The following is an 18,371-nucleotide window of genomic DNA, read 5'->3' on the forward strand; positions in this document are numbered from 1 at the left end:
GTCATCTGGGACCTCCCCCAATCGCCATGAAGTTTCAAAGATAATGGTTCTGCAATCACATCAGCCAACTCCCTCAGCACCCTTGGATACATTAGATCTGGACCCATGGACTTGTGCATGTCCAGCTTTTCTACATAGTCCTTAACCTGTTCTTTCACCAATGAGGGCTGCTCACTTCCTCCCCATACTGTGTTGCCCAGGGCAGTAGTCTGGGAGCCGACCTTGTCTGTGAAGACTGAGGCAAAAAAAGCATTGAGTACTTCAGCTTTCTCCACATCATCTGTCACTATGTTACCTCTCCCATTCAGTAAGGGTCCCACACTTTCCCTGACCACCTTCTTGTTGCTAACATACCTCTAGAAACCCTTCTTGTTACCCTTCACATCCCTTGCTAGCAGCAACTCCAATTGTGCCTCGGCCTTCCTGATTACACCCCTGCATGCTCAAGCAATATTTTTATACTCCTCCCTAATCTGTCCAAATTTCCACTTCTTGTAAGCTTCCTTTTTGAGTTTAAGCTCACTGAAGATTTCACTGTTAAACTAAGCTGGTCACCTGCCATATTTGCTATTCTTTCTGCACATCAAGATGGTTTGTTCCTGCTCCCTCAATAAGGCTTCTTTAAAATACAGTCAGCTCTCCTGGACTCCTTTTCCCCTCATATTAGCCTCTCAGGGGATCCTGCCCATCAGGTCCCTAAGGGAGTCTGTTTGCTTTTCTGAAGTCCAAGGTCTGTATTTTGCTATACTCATTTCTTCCTTTTGTCAGGATCCTGAACTCAACCATTTCATAGTCACTGCTGCCTAGGTTGCCACCCACTTTTACTCCCCTACCAATTCTTCCTTGTTTGTAAGCAGCAGGTCAAGAGGAGCTCAGACTGAAAGGGCTCTTTTGTAAGCCTATTCAGAAACAAATTCAGATGTTGGGGACCAATCAGTTCATGAGCAGAAGGGTATAGATTTGTAAGATCTTTAAAGAACTCTTCACAAAGGATGGACAAATAAATATCAAGATCTCTTTCAAAACAGTGTAATATGATGAGACAGCAGCCAGATAAATCTTAGCTGTTGCTAATCACAATTTTGTAGTTTTAAAGAAAAAGTCCAATATTGCATACTGGTTCAAGGCCTCTGACCTGAGAGAATCTCCAGAACAGTTTTCACTTCAATTTCAATGGGAGCTCTAAGTTATTAAGCACCTTTGAAAAAAAATCAGACCTCTTATTTAAGTGCCTACTTAGGAGGCTAATTTTAGGGTATCAATTTTTTGGAAAATCTTAGCCTAATTTTGTAACAAACTTTTATTAGCTACTTAGAAGAAAAACAAGCTAGTCACTCTGTGCAATGGAGAAGAGGCAAGTTTTCATGTCTACACCAATTGGCAGAAGAAAAAGAACTGAGGGATGGTTAGAGGTGGGGTTCTTCTATCGTCCCTCAGTAGAATATATGGATACAAAAATGTGCGTATGCTCCCTTGCTACCAGTACCGCTCAAAAAAAGTACTGTGGCCATCTGGACAGGCAGGTGTCTCCTATAGTACGGTTCTGTGAAGGCAGTGTCATGAAAGAAAAAATATTAAAAGAACTGTCAAATTGTTAACACATACGCCTTATTTTATACCAAAAAACAAAAAATTACACAAAAATAATTATGCTTACTGTTTTGTTTCTTCAATTGGAAAAATGAAGGCGATGAAAGATTCCTGTATTTTAAGATACACATTTCTTCATAAATAGCAAAACTATATGATTTCTATGCATTTTATAGCGAATAGGACTATACAAAAAACAAAGAATAAAGTCCAGTGATTGTGTTTAAGGCAATTGTTTATCAAGTTCTGTATAAAACCATAATTCTTCTAACTTTTTGAGTTACTATTGTCCAGGGTTTAGGCATAGTTTGCTTGCCGAAAACTATGATCTGAATTGCTTGCGATGGTGTGCACATCATCATATAAAGTGTAATGCAGCTGAATTAAAGTAAAAACAACAAAACACAGATCTGACTTTTTCATATTAATTTTTGGATTAACAAACCTCAACATTATTAAGAAATATCAGTAAAAATACGACACAAATTATGTTTCAACCATTTAAATAAGTTACCTTCAGTGCAGTTTTTGTGGTAAAGATCCTAAATTACATGTGAAAATGAACAAATGAAAGTAACAGTAAGAAAAGGACTTTACCTAAAAGTATTCCTGTAAAACAGCACTGGAAGAAGAGAACGTGCCTCAAAGTTTTTTTTATATTGAAGGGCTAAAATCCATTAAAGTGTATGTAAGATCTTAACTACAGTTTCTGTTAAGAACTATTCATATAGGCCCAGAGTCCACAGCTTGGTCTGGGCCATGAGGGCTAGCTAACAAAGAACAATATATGGCTAAAAGAAAGCTGGGGTAGACAGACAAACTTGTGTGTTTCAAGTCAATGAGCGGAGTCAGCATAACTCTAGATGGTGGGCCGTAATTGGGTGTCCTTATCGCAAGTTACAGACACACACAGTGCAGAGAAGGGCCTCAAGGTTAACTCCCTGGTGCAGGAAGAAGATAATGGTACAATACCCCTCAGATGCCAAACAGAGTTCAGGGAGAGGCTTCACATGATTGACATGAGTTATGACATTCTCCCCTCACAGATGTATGCCAATCCTAGTGCACAGAAATGCAAGGGTAAAACTATAAACAGTTGTTATTGTTAAATAGTAATTACTGCTTCTTTGCTTTACATCTCCAGGAATGTACCTGTTGGTCAACCGGGAGCCATTATGTAATCTTTTAGACCATTGGCTTATTATGCTTGTCTTGCTGCTAGAACCTATCCAGAGGCTCCGGACACCCACCCCATCGCGTCTCTCCACTCAATGAGCTGTGCGTAATAAACCTTTGTGCTTGGCTCTACATTGTGTCCATTTCTGTTCCTTCAATATCATTGGTCAATCTGAACAAAACAAGTTATAAAATTCACACCAATCGTGATTGATAAGTGGACATTGCTATAATTTATATCTAGAACTAAAATAAAACATACCTTTTTTGAAAGTATTAAGGGTTTTTTCTAGCTGTTTCTGTTTGTTCTTGTCAGGAGCAGCAGCAATTACATTAGCCTCAAGTTCTTTAACCTGGACTTTCAAGTGAACTTCTTGTTCTGATAAACTCTACAAAATAGAAGACTGTTAGAATACTGTACTAAGAATGACAGATTTTTTCATGTTAGCAAGGAGTGTAAGAGCTGTCAAAGTTAACATAATGGCAATCTACTTTCAGCATTAACTATGGAGATACTTGGCACCTCTCAGAAATAAACATTCACCTGGATACTCGCAGTATACTTTTCTAAAGTGTTTCTCATTTCCTGGACACACAGACGCAATTTTATTATGGCTTCTTCAAGTTGCACTTTCTCTTCTTGATACTGCATTGCTTTTATGGAATCCTTTTGCAGCTGAGATTCCATTTTATTGGCCTATAAATATAAATGTTATATAAAAGTTATTGATTACAAAAATCATTTATATAGCACTACCTCTTTAAACTGAGATGTACAACACAACAAGACCCATACACCTGAACAATTTATAATCGCCTAAAAACAAAAGAAACTCAACATAAAACCTGGGACAACAGTTCAGGGAAGAACAAACAAGTAAGATTATTGCTGACGAGACAAGAGACTCAGACAGTGAAAGAGAAGATGGAATTGTAAGAGAAGAGAAAACTGAAGAAGACTTCTTGTCAGAATGTTTGGGGTAGGGAAGAAGGTTACAAATAGGTGACACTAGAGAAGGCTTGACATGGGATGGTGGTAAAAGGGTTGATGAGAAAATAATAAAACTATTTAGAAAAGAAGATAGTCCTGAAAGGAGAAAGAATGAGGGCTTGTCTACAAACAGAATTGCACTGGTTTGTAATAAAGGTGTTATTTCAAGTAGATTAAGTTGAATTGATTTCAGAGACTGTGTAGACACTTATGTCAGTTTAAACCAGGTTTACTTTGATTTAGCTAAGCCCTGGTCTACACTAGGACTTTAGGTCGAATTTAGCAGCGTTAAGTCGATATAAACCTGCACCCGTCCACATGATGAAGCCCTTTATTTCGACTTAAAGGGCTCTTAAAATCGATTTCCGTACTCCATCCCTGACAAGTGGATTAGCGCTTAAATCGGCCTTGCCAGGTCGAATTTGGGGTACTGTGGACACAATTCAACGGTATTGGCCTCCGGGAGCTATCCCAGAGTGCTCCATTGTGACTGCTCTGGACAGCGCTCTCAACTCAGATGCACTGGCCAGGTAGACAGGAAAAGAACTGCGAACTTTTGTATCTCATTTCCTGTTTGGCCAGCGTGGCAAGCTGCAGGTGACCATGCAGAGCTCATCAGCAGAGGGGACCATGATGGAGTCTCAGAATCGCAAAAGAGCTCGAGCATGGACTGAATGGGAGGTACGGGATCTGATCGCTGTATGGGGAGACAAATCTGTGCTATCAGAACTCCGTTCCAGTTTTCGAAATGCCAAAACCTTTGTCAAAATCTCCCAGGGCATGAAGGACAGAGGCCATAAGAGGGATCCGAAGCAGTGCCGCATGAAACTTAAGGAGCTGAGGCAAGCCTACCAGAAAACCAGAGGGGCGAACGGCTGCTCTGGGTCAGAGCCCCAAACATGCCGCTTCTATGATGAGCTGCATGACATTTTAGGGGGTTCAGCCACCACTACCCCAGCCGTGTTGTTTGACTCCTTCAATGGAGATGCAGGCAACACGGAAGCAGGTTTTGGGGACGAAGAAAAAGATGATGATGATGTGGTTGTAGATAGCTCACAGCAAGCAAGCGGAGAAACCGGTTTTTCTGACAGCCAGGAACTGTTTCTCACCCTCGACCTGGAGCCAGTACCCCCCGAACCCACCCAAGGCTGCCTCCTGGACCCAGCAGGCGGAGAAGGGACCTCTGGTGAGTGTACCTTTTAAAATACTATACATGGTTTAAAAGCAAGCATGTGAAAGGATTACTTTGCCCTGGCATTCGCGGCTCTCCTGGACGTACTCCTAAAGCCTTTGCAAAAGGTTTCTGGGGAGGGCAGCCTTATTGCGTCCTTCATGGTAGGACACTTTACCACTCCAGGCCAGTAACACGTACTCGGGAATCATTGTACAACAAAGCATTGCAGTGTATGTTTGCTGGCGTTCAAACAACATCCGTTCTTTATCTCTCTGTGTTATCCTCAGGAGAGTGAGATATCATTCATGGTCTCCTGGTTGAAATAGGGTGCTTTTCTTCAGGGGACATTCAGAGGAGCCCATTCCTGCTGAGCTGTTTGCCTGCGGCTGAACAGAAAATGTTCCCCGCTGTTAGCCACGGGGAGGGTTGAGGGGGTAGCCACGCGGTGGGGGGAGGCAAAATGCGACCTTGTAACGAAAGCACACGTGCTATGTATGTAATGTTAACATACATACATATGCAAGGTTTACCTTGAAAGACTGTAGCCACTGTTTTATAAAATGTGTCTTTTTAAATACCGCTGTCCCTTTTTTTTTCTCCACCAGCTGCATGTGTTTCAATGATCACAGGATCTTCTCCTTCCCAGAGGCCAGTGAAGATTAGAAAGAAAAAAAACGCACTCATGATGAAATGTTCTCTGAGCTCATGCTGTCCTCCCACACTGACAGAGCACAGACGAATGCGTGGAGGCAAATAATGTCAGAGTGCAGGAAAGCACAAAATGATCGGGAGGAGACGTGGCGGGCTGAAGACAGGGTTGAAGCTCAAATGTGGCGGCAGCGTGATGAGAGGAGGCAGGATTCAATGCTGAGGCTGCTGGAGGACCAAACCAGTATGCTCCAGTGTATGGCTGAGCTGCAGCAAAGGCAGCTGGAGCACAGACTGCCACTACAGCCCCTGTGTAACCAACCGCCCTCCTCCCCAAGTTCCATAGCCTCCACACCCAGACGCCCAAGAACGTGGTGGGGGGGCCACTGGCCAACCAGCCACTCCACCACAGAGGATTGCCCAAAAAAAAGAAGGCTGGCATTCAATAAATTTTAAAGTTGTAAACTGTTAAAGTGCTGTGTGGCATTTTCCTTCCCTCCTCCACCCCCCCTCCTGGGCTACCTTGGTAGTCATCCCCCTATTTGTGTGATGAATGAATAAAGAATGCATGAATGTGAAGCAACAATGACTTTATTGCCTCTGCAAGCAATGATTAAAGGGAGGAGGGGAGGGTGGTTAGCTTGCAGGGAAGTAGAGTGAACCAAGGGGCGGGGGGTTTCATTAAGGAGAAACAAACAGAACTTTCACACCGTAGCCTGGCCAGTCATGAAACTGGTTTTCAAAGCTTCTCTGATGCGTACCGCGCCCTCCTGTACTCTTCTAATTGCCCTGGTGTCTGGCTGTGTGTAACCAGCAGCCAGGCGATTTGCCTCAACCTCCCACCCAGCCATAAACATCTCCCCCTTTACTCTCACAGATATTGTGGAGCACATAGCAAGCAGTAATAAGTGGGAATATTGGTTTCGCTGAGGACTAAGTGAGTCAGTAAACTGCGCCAGCGTGCCTTTAAACGTTCAAATGCACATTCTACCACCATTCTGCACTTGCTCAGCCTGTAGTTGAACAGCTCCTGACTACTGTCCAGGCTGCCTGTGTACGGCTTCATGAGCTATGACATTAAGGGGTAGGCTGGGTCCCCAAGGATACATATAGGCATTTCAACATCCCCAACAGTTATTTTCTGGTCTGGGAATAAAGTCCTTTCCTGCAGCTTTTGAAACAGACCAGAGTTCCTGAAGATGCGAGCGTCATGTATCTTTCCCAGCCATCCCATGTTGATATTGGTGAAATGTCCCTTGTGATCCACCAGTGCTTGCAGCACTATTGAAAAGTACCCCTTGCGGTTTATGTACTCGCTGGCTTGGTGCTCCGGTGCCAAGATAGGGATATGGGTTCAATCTATAGCCCCACCACAGTTAGGGAATCCCATTGCAGCAAAGCCATCCACTATGACCTGCACATTTCCCAGGGTCACTACCCTTGATATCAGCAGATCTTTGATTGCATGGGGTACTTGCATCACAGCAGCCCCAACAGTAGATTTGCCCACTCCAAATTGATTCTCAACTGACCGGTAGCTGTCTGCTGTTGCAAGCTTCCACAGGGCTATCGCCACTCGCTTCTCAACTGTGAGGGCTGCTCTCATCTTGGTATTCATGCGCTTCAGGGCAGGGGAAAGCAAGTCACAAAGTTCCATGAAAGTGCCCGTACGCATGTGAAAGTTTCGCAGCCACTGGGAATCATCCCAGACCCGCAACACTATGCGGTCCCACCAGTCTGTGCTTGTTTCCCGAGCCCAGAATCGGCGTTCCACAGCATGAACCTGCCCCATTAGCACCATGATGCATGCATTGGCAGGGCCCATGCTTTCAGAGAAATCTGTGTCCATGTCCTGATCACTCACGTGACCGCGCTGACTTTGCCTCCTCGCCCGGTATCGCTTTGCCAGGTTCTGGTGCTGCATATACTGCTGGATAATGCGTGTGGTGTTGAATGTGCTCCTAATTGCCAAAGTGAGCTGAGCGGCCTCCATGCTTGCCTTGGTATGGCGTCCGCACAGAAAAAAGGCGCGGAACGATTGTCTGCCGTTCCTCTGACGGAGGGAGGGGCGACTGACGACATGGCTTACAGGGTTGGCTTCAGGGAGCTAAAATCAACAAAGGGGGTGGCTTTACATCAAGGAGTATTTCAGGCAGGACTTCACGGAGGGTTCCAATAAGAAATGGTGCACCTAAGTTATTGTTCTTATTGGAACAAGGAGGTTAGCCTGGCCTCTGATTGACACATGGCTAGATTTACCTCGCTGTACCTTCTCTGTGAGTGACTGCAGTGTGACCTAGAGGAATGAATCCCCTAGACAGGGGAGGGGGGGAAGCAAATGAGTACAAAACAAATCTGGTCTATTTCTTGTTTTGATCCACTCCATCTATCTTTTACATCTTTGGCTGGCAGCAGACGGTGCAGAAGGACTGCTATCCATCCTCATCTCTTGCCTGCCCGGCAGAAGATGGTACAGTACGACTGCTAGCAATCCGTATCGCCTGCCTGCTCACCATAAGACGGTTCAATAGGACTGACTGCAGGACTAAAGAGAATGACCTGGTCAAGTCACTCCAAATTTAGTCCCTGCGCCCATGTCTGCCCAGGTGCTCCTGGCCAATGTGGCCAGGAGCACCTCGGACATGACGATGACGGCCACCAGTCATATTGCACCGTCTGCTGCCAGAAGGCAATGGGTTGCTGCTACTGTGTAGCAATGCAGTACCGTGTCTGCCAGTACCCAGGAGACATACGGTGACGGTTACCTGAGCGGGCTCCATGCTTGCTGTGGTATGGCATCTGCACAGGTAACTCAGGAAAAAAGGCGCGAAACGATTGTCTGCCCTTGCTTTCACGGAGGGAGGGAGGGAACGGGGGCCTCACGATATGTACCCATAAGCACCCGCGACAATGTTTTAGCCCCATCAAGCATTGGGATCTCAATCCAGAATTCCAAAGGGCAGCGGAGACTGCGGGAACTGTGGGATAGCCACCCACAGTGCAACACTCTGGAAGTCGACTCTAGCCTCGGTACTGTGGAAGCACTCCACCGAGTTAATGCACTTAATGCACTTAGAGCATTTTCTGTGGGGGGACACACACTCGAATATATAAAACCGATTTCTAAAAAACCGACTTCTATAAATTCAACCTTATTCCGTAGTGTAGCCATACTCTTAGAGTTGATTAGGAACAGGTTTAAGATAAACCAAAACGAGCATCCCCACAAGAGGTTTTGAACAGCTGTAACTGAACTTGTGCAGATTTATCTATAGACAACCCCTTAGTTAATAAAACAGTCTTTAGTATAAAGATTTTTCTAAAAATCACTAGGCAGCACAGGACCTGAGGTAGGAAATGCGCAACAAAGCCAAAAATGAAGATTAAGGAGCAGACAGATTGGTGTGAGAGTAATAGAGACAGCAGAAAAAAACCAGGTAATCAATATGGAAAATTAAGTCCCCTAGAATAAGGCAGCACAAGAGGCATTAAAATCAGGGAAAAAGAATAGGGAGCCAGAGAATGGTAAATAATGGCTATTTAAGGGGAAACTGAAAGAAACCTCTTAGTAATTGTGGCTCTTCAATTTGTCGTCAATATGGATCCCATTCTACGTGCATGTGGTTCTTGGGCAATGCACGTCCTCACATTCCCCCCACCCAAAAGCGTAAAGGGAAAAGCGGCTGCAACTGTCCCCATGATAATTCAGAATCCCATACAAGGACGACTCCAAAAAAGTGGGCATGGAAGTCAGGTCATGGGAGCCACACAGATGACATATAGAACAACCTGTTATTATAAAGATAAGTAACATTTTTTTCCTTCAAGTATCTGTCTGTGTGGATTCCACTAAGTGATCAATAGTGTCCCATATTGATCAATAGTGAAAGGTAGGACTGAGGAATTCTGACCACCACTGACTAAACACCTCCACCTTACCAAATTTGGCATCTGATCTTGTGGCCAGGTCAAATGGATAAGTGTTTAAAAGTAAAGGGATTACTCCACATAGCTGCCTTGCAAGTTTCAGATTTGGGGATGTTCCTGAAGCATGGAGAAGATGTAAAGTATACTCTAGTGGAGCGATCTTTAATATTTGGAGGGAGAGATATATCAATCATATGATGTGTGTTATGCAGTGTATATCAATTTTGATATTCTTGGAGAGGAGACAATTTGACCGTTAGAAGCACCAAAGACAGCAAAAGAAATACAAGGAGACATGCTGTCTGACTTTGTCTGATCAATGTAATATAACAAAGAACTTGAAATGTTCAAGATGTGGCGTTTATCTCCTGGGAAGGAATGGAGTCTTGGAAAGAAAATGGGTAAATAAATAAATTAGTTGTAATGAAAGTCTGACACAACTTTGGGAATAAACTTGGGATCATGTCAACACCACCTCATTTCCGTGGCATGTTGAGTAAAGGTTAGTCCTGAGAGCTTACAGTTTGCTGACCCTTTTGGCTGATATAATGGCAACTGAAAAGTCTGTCTTGAGAGTAAAGCGGTATAAAGAACATTCAGAAAGAAGCTCAAAAGGGGGGCTCCATAAGGCTTGTAAGGACAATACTGAGATCCCATGTCAGAAGTTCTCTTATCACTAGGGGGTGAACGTGCAGCAATCCCTTTGGAAATGTAGATAGAGAGATGAGGAAAAAAAATGAACATGACCACAAGGGAGAGTGGCATACTGATAATGTTCCAAGGCAGACTGTGATGTAATAGAATGTGAATCCAAACTGCGGTCAAGAATTTTGGGTGTAGGGGCCTTCAAGCCAAGTTGTACAGCCAAAATTGAAATATTTTCCATATAGAGGAATAATTTTTCCTTGTGGAGAGTTTGCTACTTTTGTAGAAGAACCTCTTATACTTGTATCTCTTGTTTCTGCTGGTAGGATGCAACCAGCCAAAATCCAGACTGTTATACATAGTGACCTCACATCTTGATGAAGTATCTGTCCCCAGTTCTGATATCATGTTTAGATACTCTGAAAGTGGTATGAAAGGCTGAACAGGCATTTTGAGATCTGTCAGCCAGAACTGTTTCAACCAATACGAGCTATCAGGTTCAGTGTAGCTATACTATGTCTGACTTTACATATAACTTTCAGAATCAAAGGAATCTGTGGAAATGCATACGAGACTTGATCCCATGGTTCTGAGGAAGGATTCCTATAATCTTGCTGGACTTGTGCCTCTCCTGGAAGAAGAGGTTGGACTTTTGCATTGTCTTATGTGGTAAACAAGTCTACTGATGAAATATTGGCTTGATGGAAGCCTTCAGAGATCACTCATGGTTGGCAATGGATTGTCTGCTGAGGAAGTCTGCTAGTTTACTGTTGATTCCTGGAAGATGAACAACTGACATTATCCCATGTTGTTGACAGCCTCTTGACAGACAGGTGATGAGCAGGCACCTCCTTGCTTTTGAGGAAATTATCATTGCTGAAGGTAGGTAGATGCCTCCTGCCTGGATTGCCCGGGATATTGACAGGGTTTACAATTTGGGGTCGAGGTGAAGATGTACAAAGAATGGAGTGTAACCCTGGAACAGTTAAGGGAGTGCAGGGCATCAGCCATGCATATGTGCGCTAAATAATTCTGTGCCCTTGAAGGGCAAATCCTCAGTTGACTTTACACTTCTCTCAGAATGCCAGAGGCCTGCAGCCACAAAACTCTGCACATAGTTACTACAGTGGCCGTAGATCAAGCCTCCATGTCTAATACATCTATGGCTGCCTATAGCAAATGTTTTTGCTACTAGCTGATCCTCTGAAATGGTGCTTTTCAACTCTTCTATTAAGCCTTGTGGGAGTTTAGTTAGAAAGGAGGGTAACTTTGAGGTTACAAATTGTTAATGACCAGACCTTATTTGCAGTAATGTTGATGAATAGATCTCTTTCAAATAAATCTAGTTCCTGGGGGTTTGTCTTTTGGGTTGCTCTTAGTAAGCCATACTGGTTCAGATCAATGGTCTATCTAGCCCAGTATGCCGTCTTCCAACAGTGGTCAGTGCCAGATGCTTCAGAGGGAGTGAACTGAGCAGGGCAATTATTGAGTGATCCATCCCCTGTAGTCCAGTCTCAGCGTCCGACAGTCAGAGGCTTAGGGTCACCCAAAACATAGCGTTGCATCCCTGACTATCTTGGCTAATAGCAATTGATGGATCTATCTTCCATGAACTTGTCTAATTCTTTTTTGAAATCAGTTATATTTTTGGTCTTCACATCCCTGGCAACGAGATCCACAGGTGACTGTACATTGTGTGAAGAAATACTTCCTTATGTTTGTTTTAAACCTGCTGCCTATTAATTTCCCCTGGTTCATGTGTTATGAAGGGGTAAATAACATTTCCCTATTCATTTTATCCATACTATTCATGATGTTATAGATCTCTATCATATCCCCCTTTAAGTAGTCCTTCGCAACTGAATGGTCCCAATTTTTTAAATCTCTTCTCATATGGAAGCTGTTCTATACCCATAATAATTTTTGTTGCCCTTCTCTGTACTTTTTTCAATTCTGAAGTATCTTTTTTGAGATGGGGCGTACCAAGGACTTATATAGTGGCATTATATTTTTTGTCTTATTATCTATCCCTTTCCTAATGGCTTCTAACATTCTGTTAGCTTTTTTGACTGCCTCTGCACATTGAGCAGATGTTTTCAGAAAACTATCCATGATGACGCCAAGATCTCTTTCTTGAGTGGTAACAGCTAATTTAGACCCCATCATATTGTATGTATAATTGGGATTATGTTTTACAATGTGCATTATATCGCATTTATCAAATTGAATTTCATCTGCTATTTTGTTGCCAGTCATCCATTTTGAGAGATCCCCCTGTAACTGTTCACAGTCTGCTTTGTACTTAGCTATCTTGAATAATTTTGTATCATCTCCAGACTTTGCCACCTCACTGTTTACCTCTTTTTCCACATGTTGAACAGCACTGGTCCCAGTACAGATCCTGGGCAGACCCCCTTTTTACCTCTCTTCACTGTGAAAACTGAGCATTTATTGCTCCCCTTTGTTTTCTATCTTCTAACCAGTTACTGATCCATGAGAGGACCTTCCCTCTTATCCCATGACTACTTACTTTGCTTAAGAGCCTTTGGTCAGGAACATTGTCAAAGTCCAAGTACACTATATCCACTGGATATCCTTAGTCCACATTTGTTGACATCCTCAGTGAATTCTAATAGAATGATGAGGCGTGATTTCCCTTTACAAAAGCCTTGTTGACTTTTCCCCAACATATTGTGTTCATCTATATATCTGATAATTCTGTTCTTTACTATAGTTTCAACCAATTTGCTTGGTAGTGAAGTTAGTCTGGTTAGTCTTTCTGTGGACTGCAGAAATCTTAAACAAACTTTGTGTTGCAGAATTAGAACGTAAACCTAAAAAATTTAAGCTCCTGTGTGGCCTCCCAAGGCAATATTGACTGTTTTCCTGCACAACAGTTCCTTATTTTCAGTCCTTCCCCTGCATTAGTTTCTTTTTTTCAATCAATTTCCTAGTTATTAAAGGTGAATTATCTACCAATAAGCAGGCATAAGGTGTCACATACACGTGCATATAAAATCGGTGTAACATCTATAAACACAGTGTAGCACTGGAATGAGAGAGAACACAATTCTTTATAAAGTACATTATGCAACTATCAATGTGGTTTGAAATACTCTAATACAAATCTTATTAACAGTATCAGGTTTATTTAGTCTTTTCCAGAAAGCTATAGCATTGATTGATAAGTAATATTTAAACAATGTTGATGTTCTCTGCACAATATTTGTATATAAACAATCTAAATAAAATCAGGAAGTGTAAATATAGGAGAGGAATTTTGAAGAAACACTTTTCTATGTGCAATTATGAACTCACCTCTTCTTCTGAAATTTCAACCACAACGGAGGATCCCATTCTACCCTTCATTACGTTACGTCCACCTCCACTCATTGTTCCTAAAGTAGGATAAGGAAAAGAAGTTAACAAGCTAATTTCAATTTGCTATCCAACAATAAAACTGAAGATATAAATTTAGTTATGTATTTTTAAATACCTGACTGTTCTACGATCTGTCCTTGCAAAGTTACAACTCTCCATCTTGTGTCCTTTTGGAATGCTACTCTGATAGCCTGATCCAAGTTATTGGCTACTAGAGTATCACGTAATGCAAAATAAAAGGCATGGCGAATCTTCTCATCTTTTACTTTCACCATGTCAAAGAGACGAGGAGTGTTTTCTGGAGTCTGAATTTTATTCATACTTTTTTCCCATACTCTCATCTATATGGAAGAGGAGGAATCTCAGAATAAGTTAGAACAACACTTTAATAGTCTACGGTGAACTAAGGCCTCTGAGTGTACACAGTAGTTCCCGAGCACTATACTGTTGCCACATTCCTCAGAATGCCAGTGGACATTAAATAATGTTACCAAAGAGACGTCTGCTCACTTGCAAGATAAAAAATCCAAGAGGTTAATTATTATATTAGCATATACAATAAGATATTTGTTCAGAACAGCCTATAATATAGGGGGGAGTCAACAGTCTAGATTATTTCCGGAAAACCCATACTTACTTTGTCCAAGGCTATAAATGTGGCAACTCCAATTCCTTGACTCTTCAAGAAATTCACACATTCCTGAGCTGTATCAATTGTATCTACAACAATGTAGTCTAAGGCACCGCAAGATGACGAGATAGCAATGTCATACTTTTCATCAATAGCTCCCAAATCTCCCTAGTAATTGACATATAAAACAGAGAGACAGTTATGTTGATCAGTATGGTAATTAACAGTGATACCCATCTTTTCTAGGTACAAATAGAGAGAAGACAAAAAACATGTTAACACAACCGAAAATGTATGTATTTTATGTACACCTGACATCATTTTCTCATCCTGTTTTCACATTTCAGAATACTTGTGAAATGTAGAAAGTTAACCTTTATTCAGAACTCACAATGCCATCTGTGCTACAGATCACTATTTACATATTTCTAATGTGCACACTATTAAGGTATGATAGTGGAAATACTTAGTACTTATATAGCAGTTTTTGTGTTAAAAACAATGTACAGACATCTGATTAATTAAAGGAGTAATGATTTATGCTCCAGACATAAAAATAATTTAGCATGGAGTATCAGACTAAAGTTTTAGTGAGTCAGTGTGACCTAGTGGACAGAGCACTGTCTGGGACGTGGGAAATCTAGGTTCCATTTCCCGTTCTGCCCTGGCATGCTGGGTGACCTTAGGTAAATCAGTTCACCTTTGTGCCTTGGTTTCCCCATCTGTTAATTGGGCATAATGATATGGTTCAAAGCGCTTTAAGATTTGCAGGTAAAAAACACTATATAAGAGCTAGTTTAGTATTTAATCACTGCTCCATCACCTTCTATATGACTTGAGAGAACTATTTAACCTGCCTCAGTTTCACCACTTCTGAAATAGAGACTATAATCCTCAAATGGGGTTTGCATGGCTTATATTATCTCTACAGTGGTTTGAATATATGTGCTAATGGAAAATTTACTACTTGATTTTCCCCCTCAGTATGGACATCTATGGCAACACATTATAAGGGGTGGTGTCTTTTATTACAATTATCAGATGCATTTTCAATGTCAGTTCTACGCGTCAGAAATATTTCTGCCATTATTTTAAAATGGCTTTAAGAAGTCTGTTCCATCAGATTGTTTTGTAATTGCTAACACAATGAATTACAATGTACTGTTTGAACACTGTTACCCCCCATCTTCTACCCCATTGCAACCTCTAAAGTATGGGGCTATCGTGGTGGGGCAGGAAGAGGGCATAGCCAGGCCACAGTGGGTTCTATCATAAACAAGTGGCTATGGTTAGAGCAGACCAAAGGCTGCTTTTATGCTGGGTCAATTGTAAATTGGACCAGAGAATCAAGAAGTTGTAACTGGTTTTCTGAAAACCCTCAGCCTTCTGTGAATTTTGATACAAGAATGAATCCAAGCAATTAATTCTAACAAGTTAAACATATAAAATACTACGTGTTTGTAAGATTCCTACTTTGTTGTACTGAGTTTTTTTTTTTTTTTTTAACAGTTGACAGAAAGGACTAGGACAGTAATTCTCAAACTTTTGTACTGGTGACCCCTATCACATAGCAAGCATCTGAGTGCAACCCCCCTTATAAATTAAAAACACTTTTATATATATTTAACACCATTATAAATGATGGAGGCAAAGCAGGGTTTGGGATGGAGGCTGACAGCTCGCGACTCCCCACATAATAATCTCCTGGCCCCCTGAGGGGTCCTGACCGCCAGTTTGAGAACCCCTTGACTAGGAGTTTGGAGTTCTGCTACTGGCTTTTTCACTTCTTCAGTAAGAGATTCTCCCAGGGTCACAGTCTTTGAGCTGGACTCCCTGTTTGTTAAACGGGAATTGTAACAGGCTTACATAAATATGTAAAATGCTTTGAGATCCTTGGATTTAAGTCTACATAGGGGTGCAAAATATTATATTGTATGGTTCATTTACTTAGGACAATTCCAATAAGAGTAATGACACCTGTGAAATATAAAAGCCCGTTTGTTAATGATACATTAATTCTTAAACTTTACCAGTCTTCCATATATTCCAGGAATTTTTCCAGATTTCTTCTGCTGAAGTAGACCATCAAGAACCTTTCCTCGACTGCGATTTATTGCCAAAGAACTTTTTGCTTCTTCTACCTTCTGACGTAGCTTTCGAACAAGGTTCTTAGTGTCCATTTCCTCTCTTCCAAGTTTCTCAAGCTCATTCTCTTTCTACCAATAGTTAAAAAAAGTTAATTGAAAATATTCATATCTGAAAATCTCAGAAGCAGTCTGTGTATTTAAAGTTCAGGCACACTTATGGTAATGATTGTATAAGAAAAGTTAATAAAGAGTAAAATCATCAACCATAAGATATCAGAGATAGCAAATGTTTAGTGTTGAGTAAACAATGAATGGAAACATTCTTTATTCAAACAGCTACTTCTAAAATTAAATGGAAAAATACATTATACTTTATAATGTGCACTTTCTGACAAAGTTTTAAGAGAAGCTACATATTTAGGTTGACATTTTCCAAGGGGTCTAAGAAAGCTAGATGCCCAATTTATTTAGGATCCTTGGAAAATCCCAGCCTTAAGCAGAAAAACAAACAGAATATATAGTATATGTGCAAACAGTTGTACAAACTTAAAATTACATCAAGATTGTTGATTTCCAGAGCTTAAATGTCAGCATTTAAGTAATCCCAAATATGCTTTGAAGTTCAGACTTCACTGAGATGAAATAGTGTTTTGATCTTTGCCACTGCTTGGTTGGAGATAATTTTCTACTTGTTTACATAAGGGTTATTTCTTTGCAACTGAAATAAATATCTAAAATTTCTAAAACTTGCAGAATATTGTACAATGCAGCAGTATATTAGAAACATTTTTCTACTTCTCATAGTTAAGAATTTTTTGGGAATCATTTTACTGCACGCATTTCAATGTTCAATAAAAACATCCTTTATGGAAGCTATTCTAGCACCATTTGAGAGCACCACCCTCCCCTGCCAACCTCCTTCTCTAGATCAACAATCACCCTCATGTCTGATAGCTGAGCAAAAAGAAAGATGGAACAATTTCATTGTTGTTGAATTCTTAGCACATAGTACCAAGCATGTTTAGACATGATTTTTAGTCACTTAATTACTACCTCCCCATCCAACCAAAAAAATGTTAGTAGTCCTCAGTGAGGACCACATCCATATTAAGATTCAAGTTTAGCCCCTTATAAACAGAAAATAAATGGTAATTTTTAGATAAACTCAAGATTTTTTACTCAAACATCCAGGCATGGGAGAAGTTTAAATTGCCAAATTAAATGTAAAAATGTAAAAAGAAAAGCCAAAAAGGAGTTTGAAGAGCAGCTAGCCAAAAAATCAAAAAGGTAATAAAATGGTTTTTTAGGTACATCAGAAGCAGGAAGCCTGCTAAACAACCAGTGGGGCCCCTGGATGATCGAGATACAAAAGGAGCACTTAGACGATAAAGTCATCGAGGAGAAACTAAATGAATTATTTGCTTCAGTCTTCATAGCTGAGGATGTTAGGGAGATTCCCAAACCTGAGACGTCTTTTGTAGGTGACAAATCTGAGGAATTGTCACAGATTGAAGAGGTTTTGGAATTAATTGACAAACTTAACAGTACAGTAACAAGTCACCGGGACCAGATGGCATTCACCCAAGAGTGCTGAAAGAACTCGTGTGAAACTGCGGAACTATTAACTATGGTTTGTAACCTGCCCTTTAAATCAGCTTCTGTACCCAATGACTGGAAGATAGCTAATGTAATGCCAGTATTTAAGAAGGGCTCTAGACGTGATCCTGGCAATTGCAGACCGGTAAGTCTAACGTTAGTACTGGGCAAATTAGTTGAAACAATAGTAAAGAATAAAATTGTCAGACACATAGAAGAACATTAATTGTTGGGCAAAAGTCAACACGGTTTCTGTAAAGGGAGATGATGTCTTACTAATCTATTAGAGTTATTTGAAAGGGTCAAACAAACATGTGGATAAGGGGGATCCAGTGGACATAGTATACTTAGATTTCCAGAAAGCCTTTGACAAGGTCCCACACCAAAGGCTCTTACATAAATTAAGTTGTCATGGGACAAGAGGAAAGATCCTTTCATGGATTGAGAACTGGTTAAAAGACAAGGAACAAAGAGTAGGAATAAATGGTAAATTTTCAGAATGGAGAGGGGTAACTAGTGGTGTTC

General features: G+C 41.1%; 2 protein-coding genes across 6 annotated transcripts in view; one reads left to right on the forward strand and one right to left on the reverse strand.

Moving 5' to 3' along the window:
* Positions 1-18,371, reverse strand: part of SMC4 (structural maintenance of chromosomes 4) — a 94,810-nt gene that overhangs the window by 13,960 nt on the left and 62,479 nt on the right. For 4 of the 5 annotated variants that reach the window (XM_084638690.1, XM_084638687.1, XM_084638689.1 and 1 more), the window contains exons 12-17: positions 16,194-16,379; positions 14,170-14,331; positions 13,648-13,873; positions 13,470-13,549; positions 3,311-3,463; positions 3,029-3,155 (exon numbers count right to left, since the gene is read on the reverse strand). In XM_084638690.1, the coding sequence (XP_084494816.1) occupies positions 3,029-3,155; positions 3,311-3,463; positions 13,470-13,549; positions 13,648-13,873; positions 14,170-14,331; positions 16,194-16,379 (934 nt within the window). The remainder of the gene's footprint in view (positions 1-3,028; positions 3,156-3,310; positions 3,464-13,469; positions 13,550-13,647; positions 13,874-14,169; positions 14,332-16,193; positions 16,380-18,371) is intronic. The other variant, XM_084638691.1, reaches the window with a different exon arrangement.
* Positions 3,470-6,052, forward strand: LOC311526048 (uncharacterized protein). The gene is made up of 2 exons (XM_084638694.1): positions 3,470-4,943; positions 5,537-6,052. The coding sequence occupies exons 1-2, from the start codon at positions 4,361-4,363 to the stop codon at positions 5,686-5,688; spliced, it is 735 nt and encodes a 244-aa protein (XP_084494820.1). The 5' UTR covers positions 3,470-4,360; the 3' UTR covers positions 5,689-6,052.

The sequence above is a fragment of the Lepidochelys olivacea genome (genome assembly GCF_965140295.1).
Source record: "Lepidochelys olivacea isolate rLepOli2 genome assembly, chromosome: 9".
Classification (NCBI taxonomy): domain Eukaryota; kingdom Metazoa; phylum Chordata; order Testudines; family Cheloniidae; genus Lepidochelys; species Lepidochelys olivacea.

Bases quoted from the DNA above. Each gene is read 5' to 3' on its own strand.
- LOC311526048 (XM_084638694.1), top strand. From the start codon at position 4,361: ATGCAGAGCTCATCAGCAGAGGGGACCATGATGGAGTCTCAGAATCGC. The intron at 4,944-5,536 runs GTGAGTGTACCT...TTTCTCCACCAG, and splicing joins AGGCGGAGAAGGGACCTCTG to CTGCATGTGTTTCAATGATC.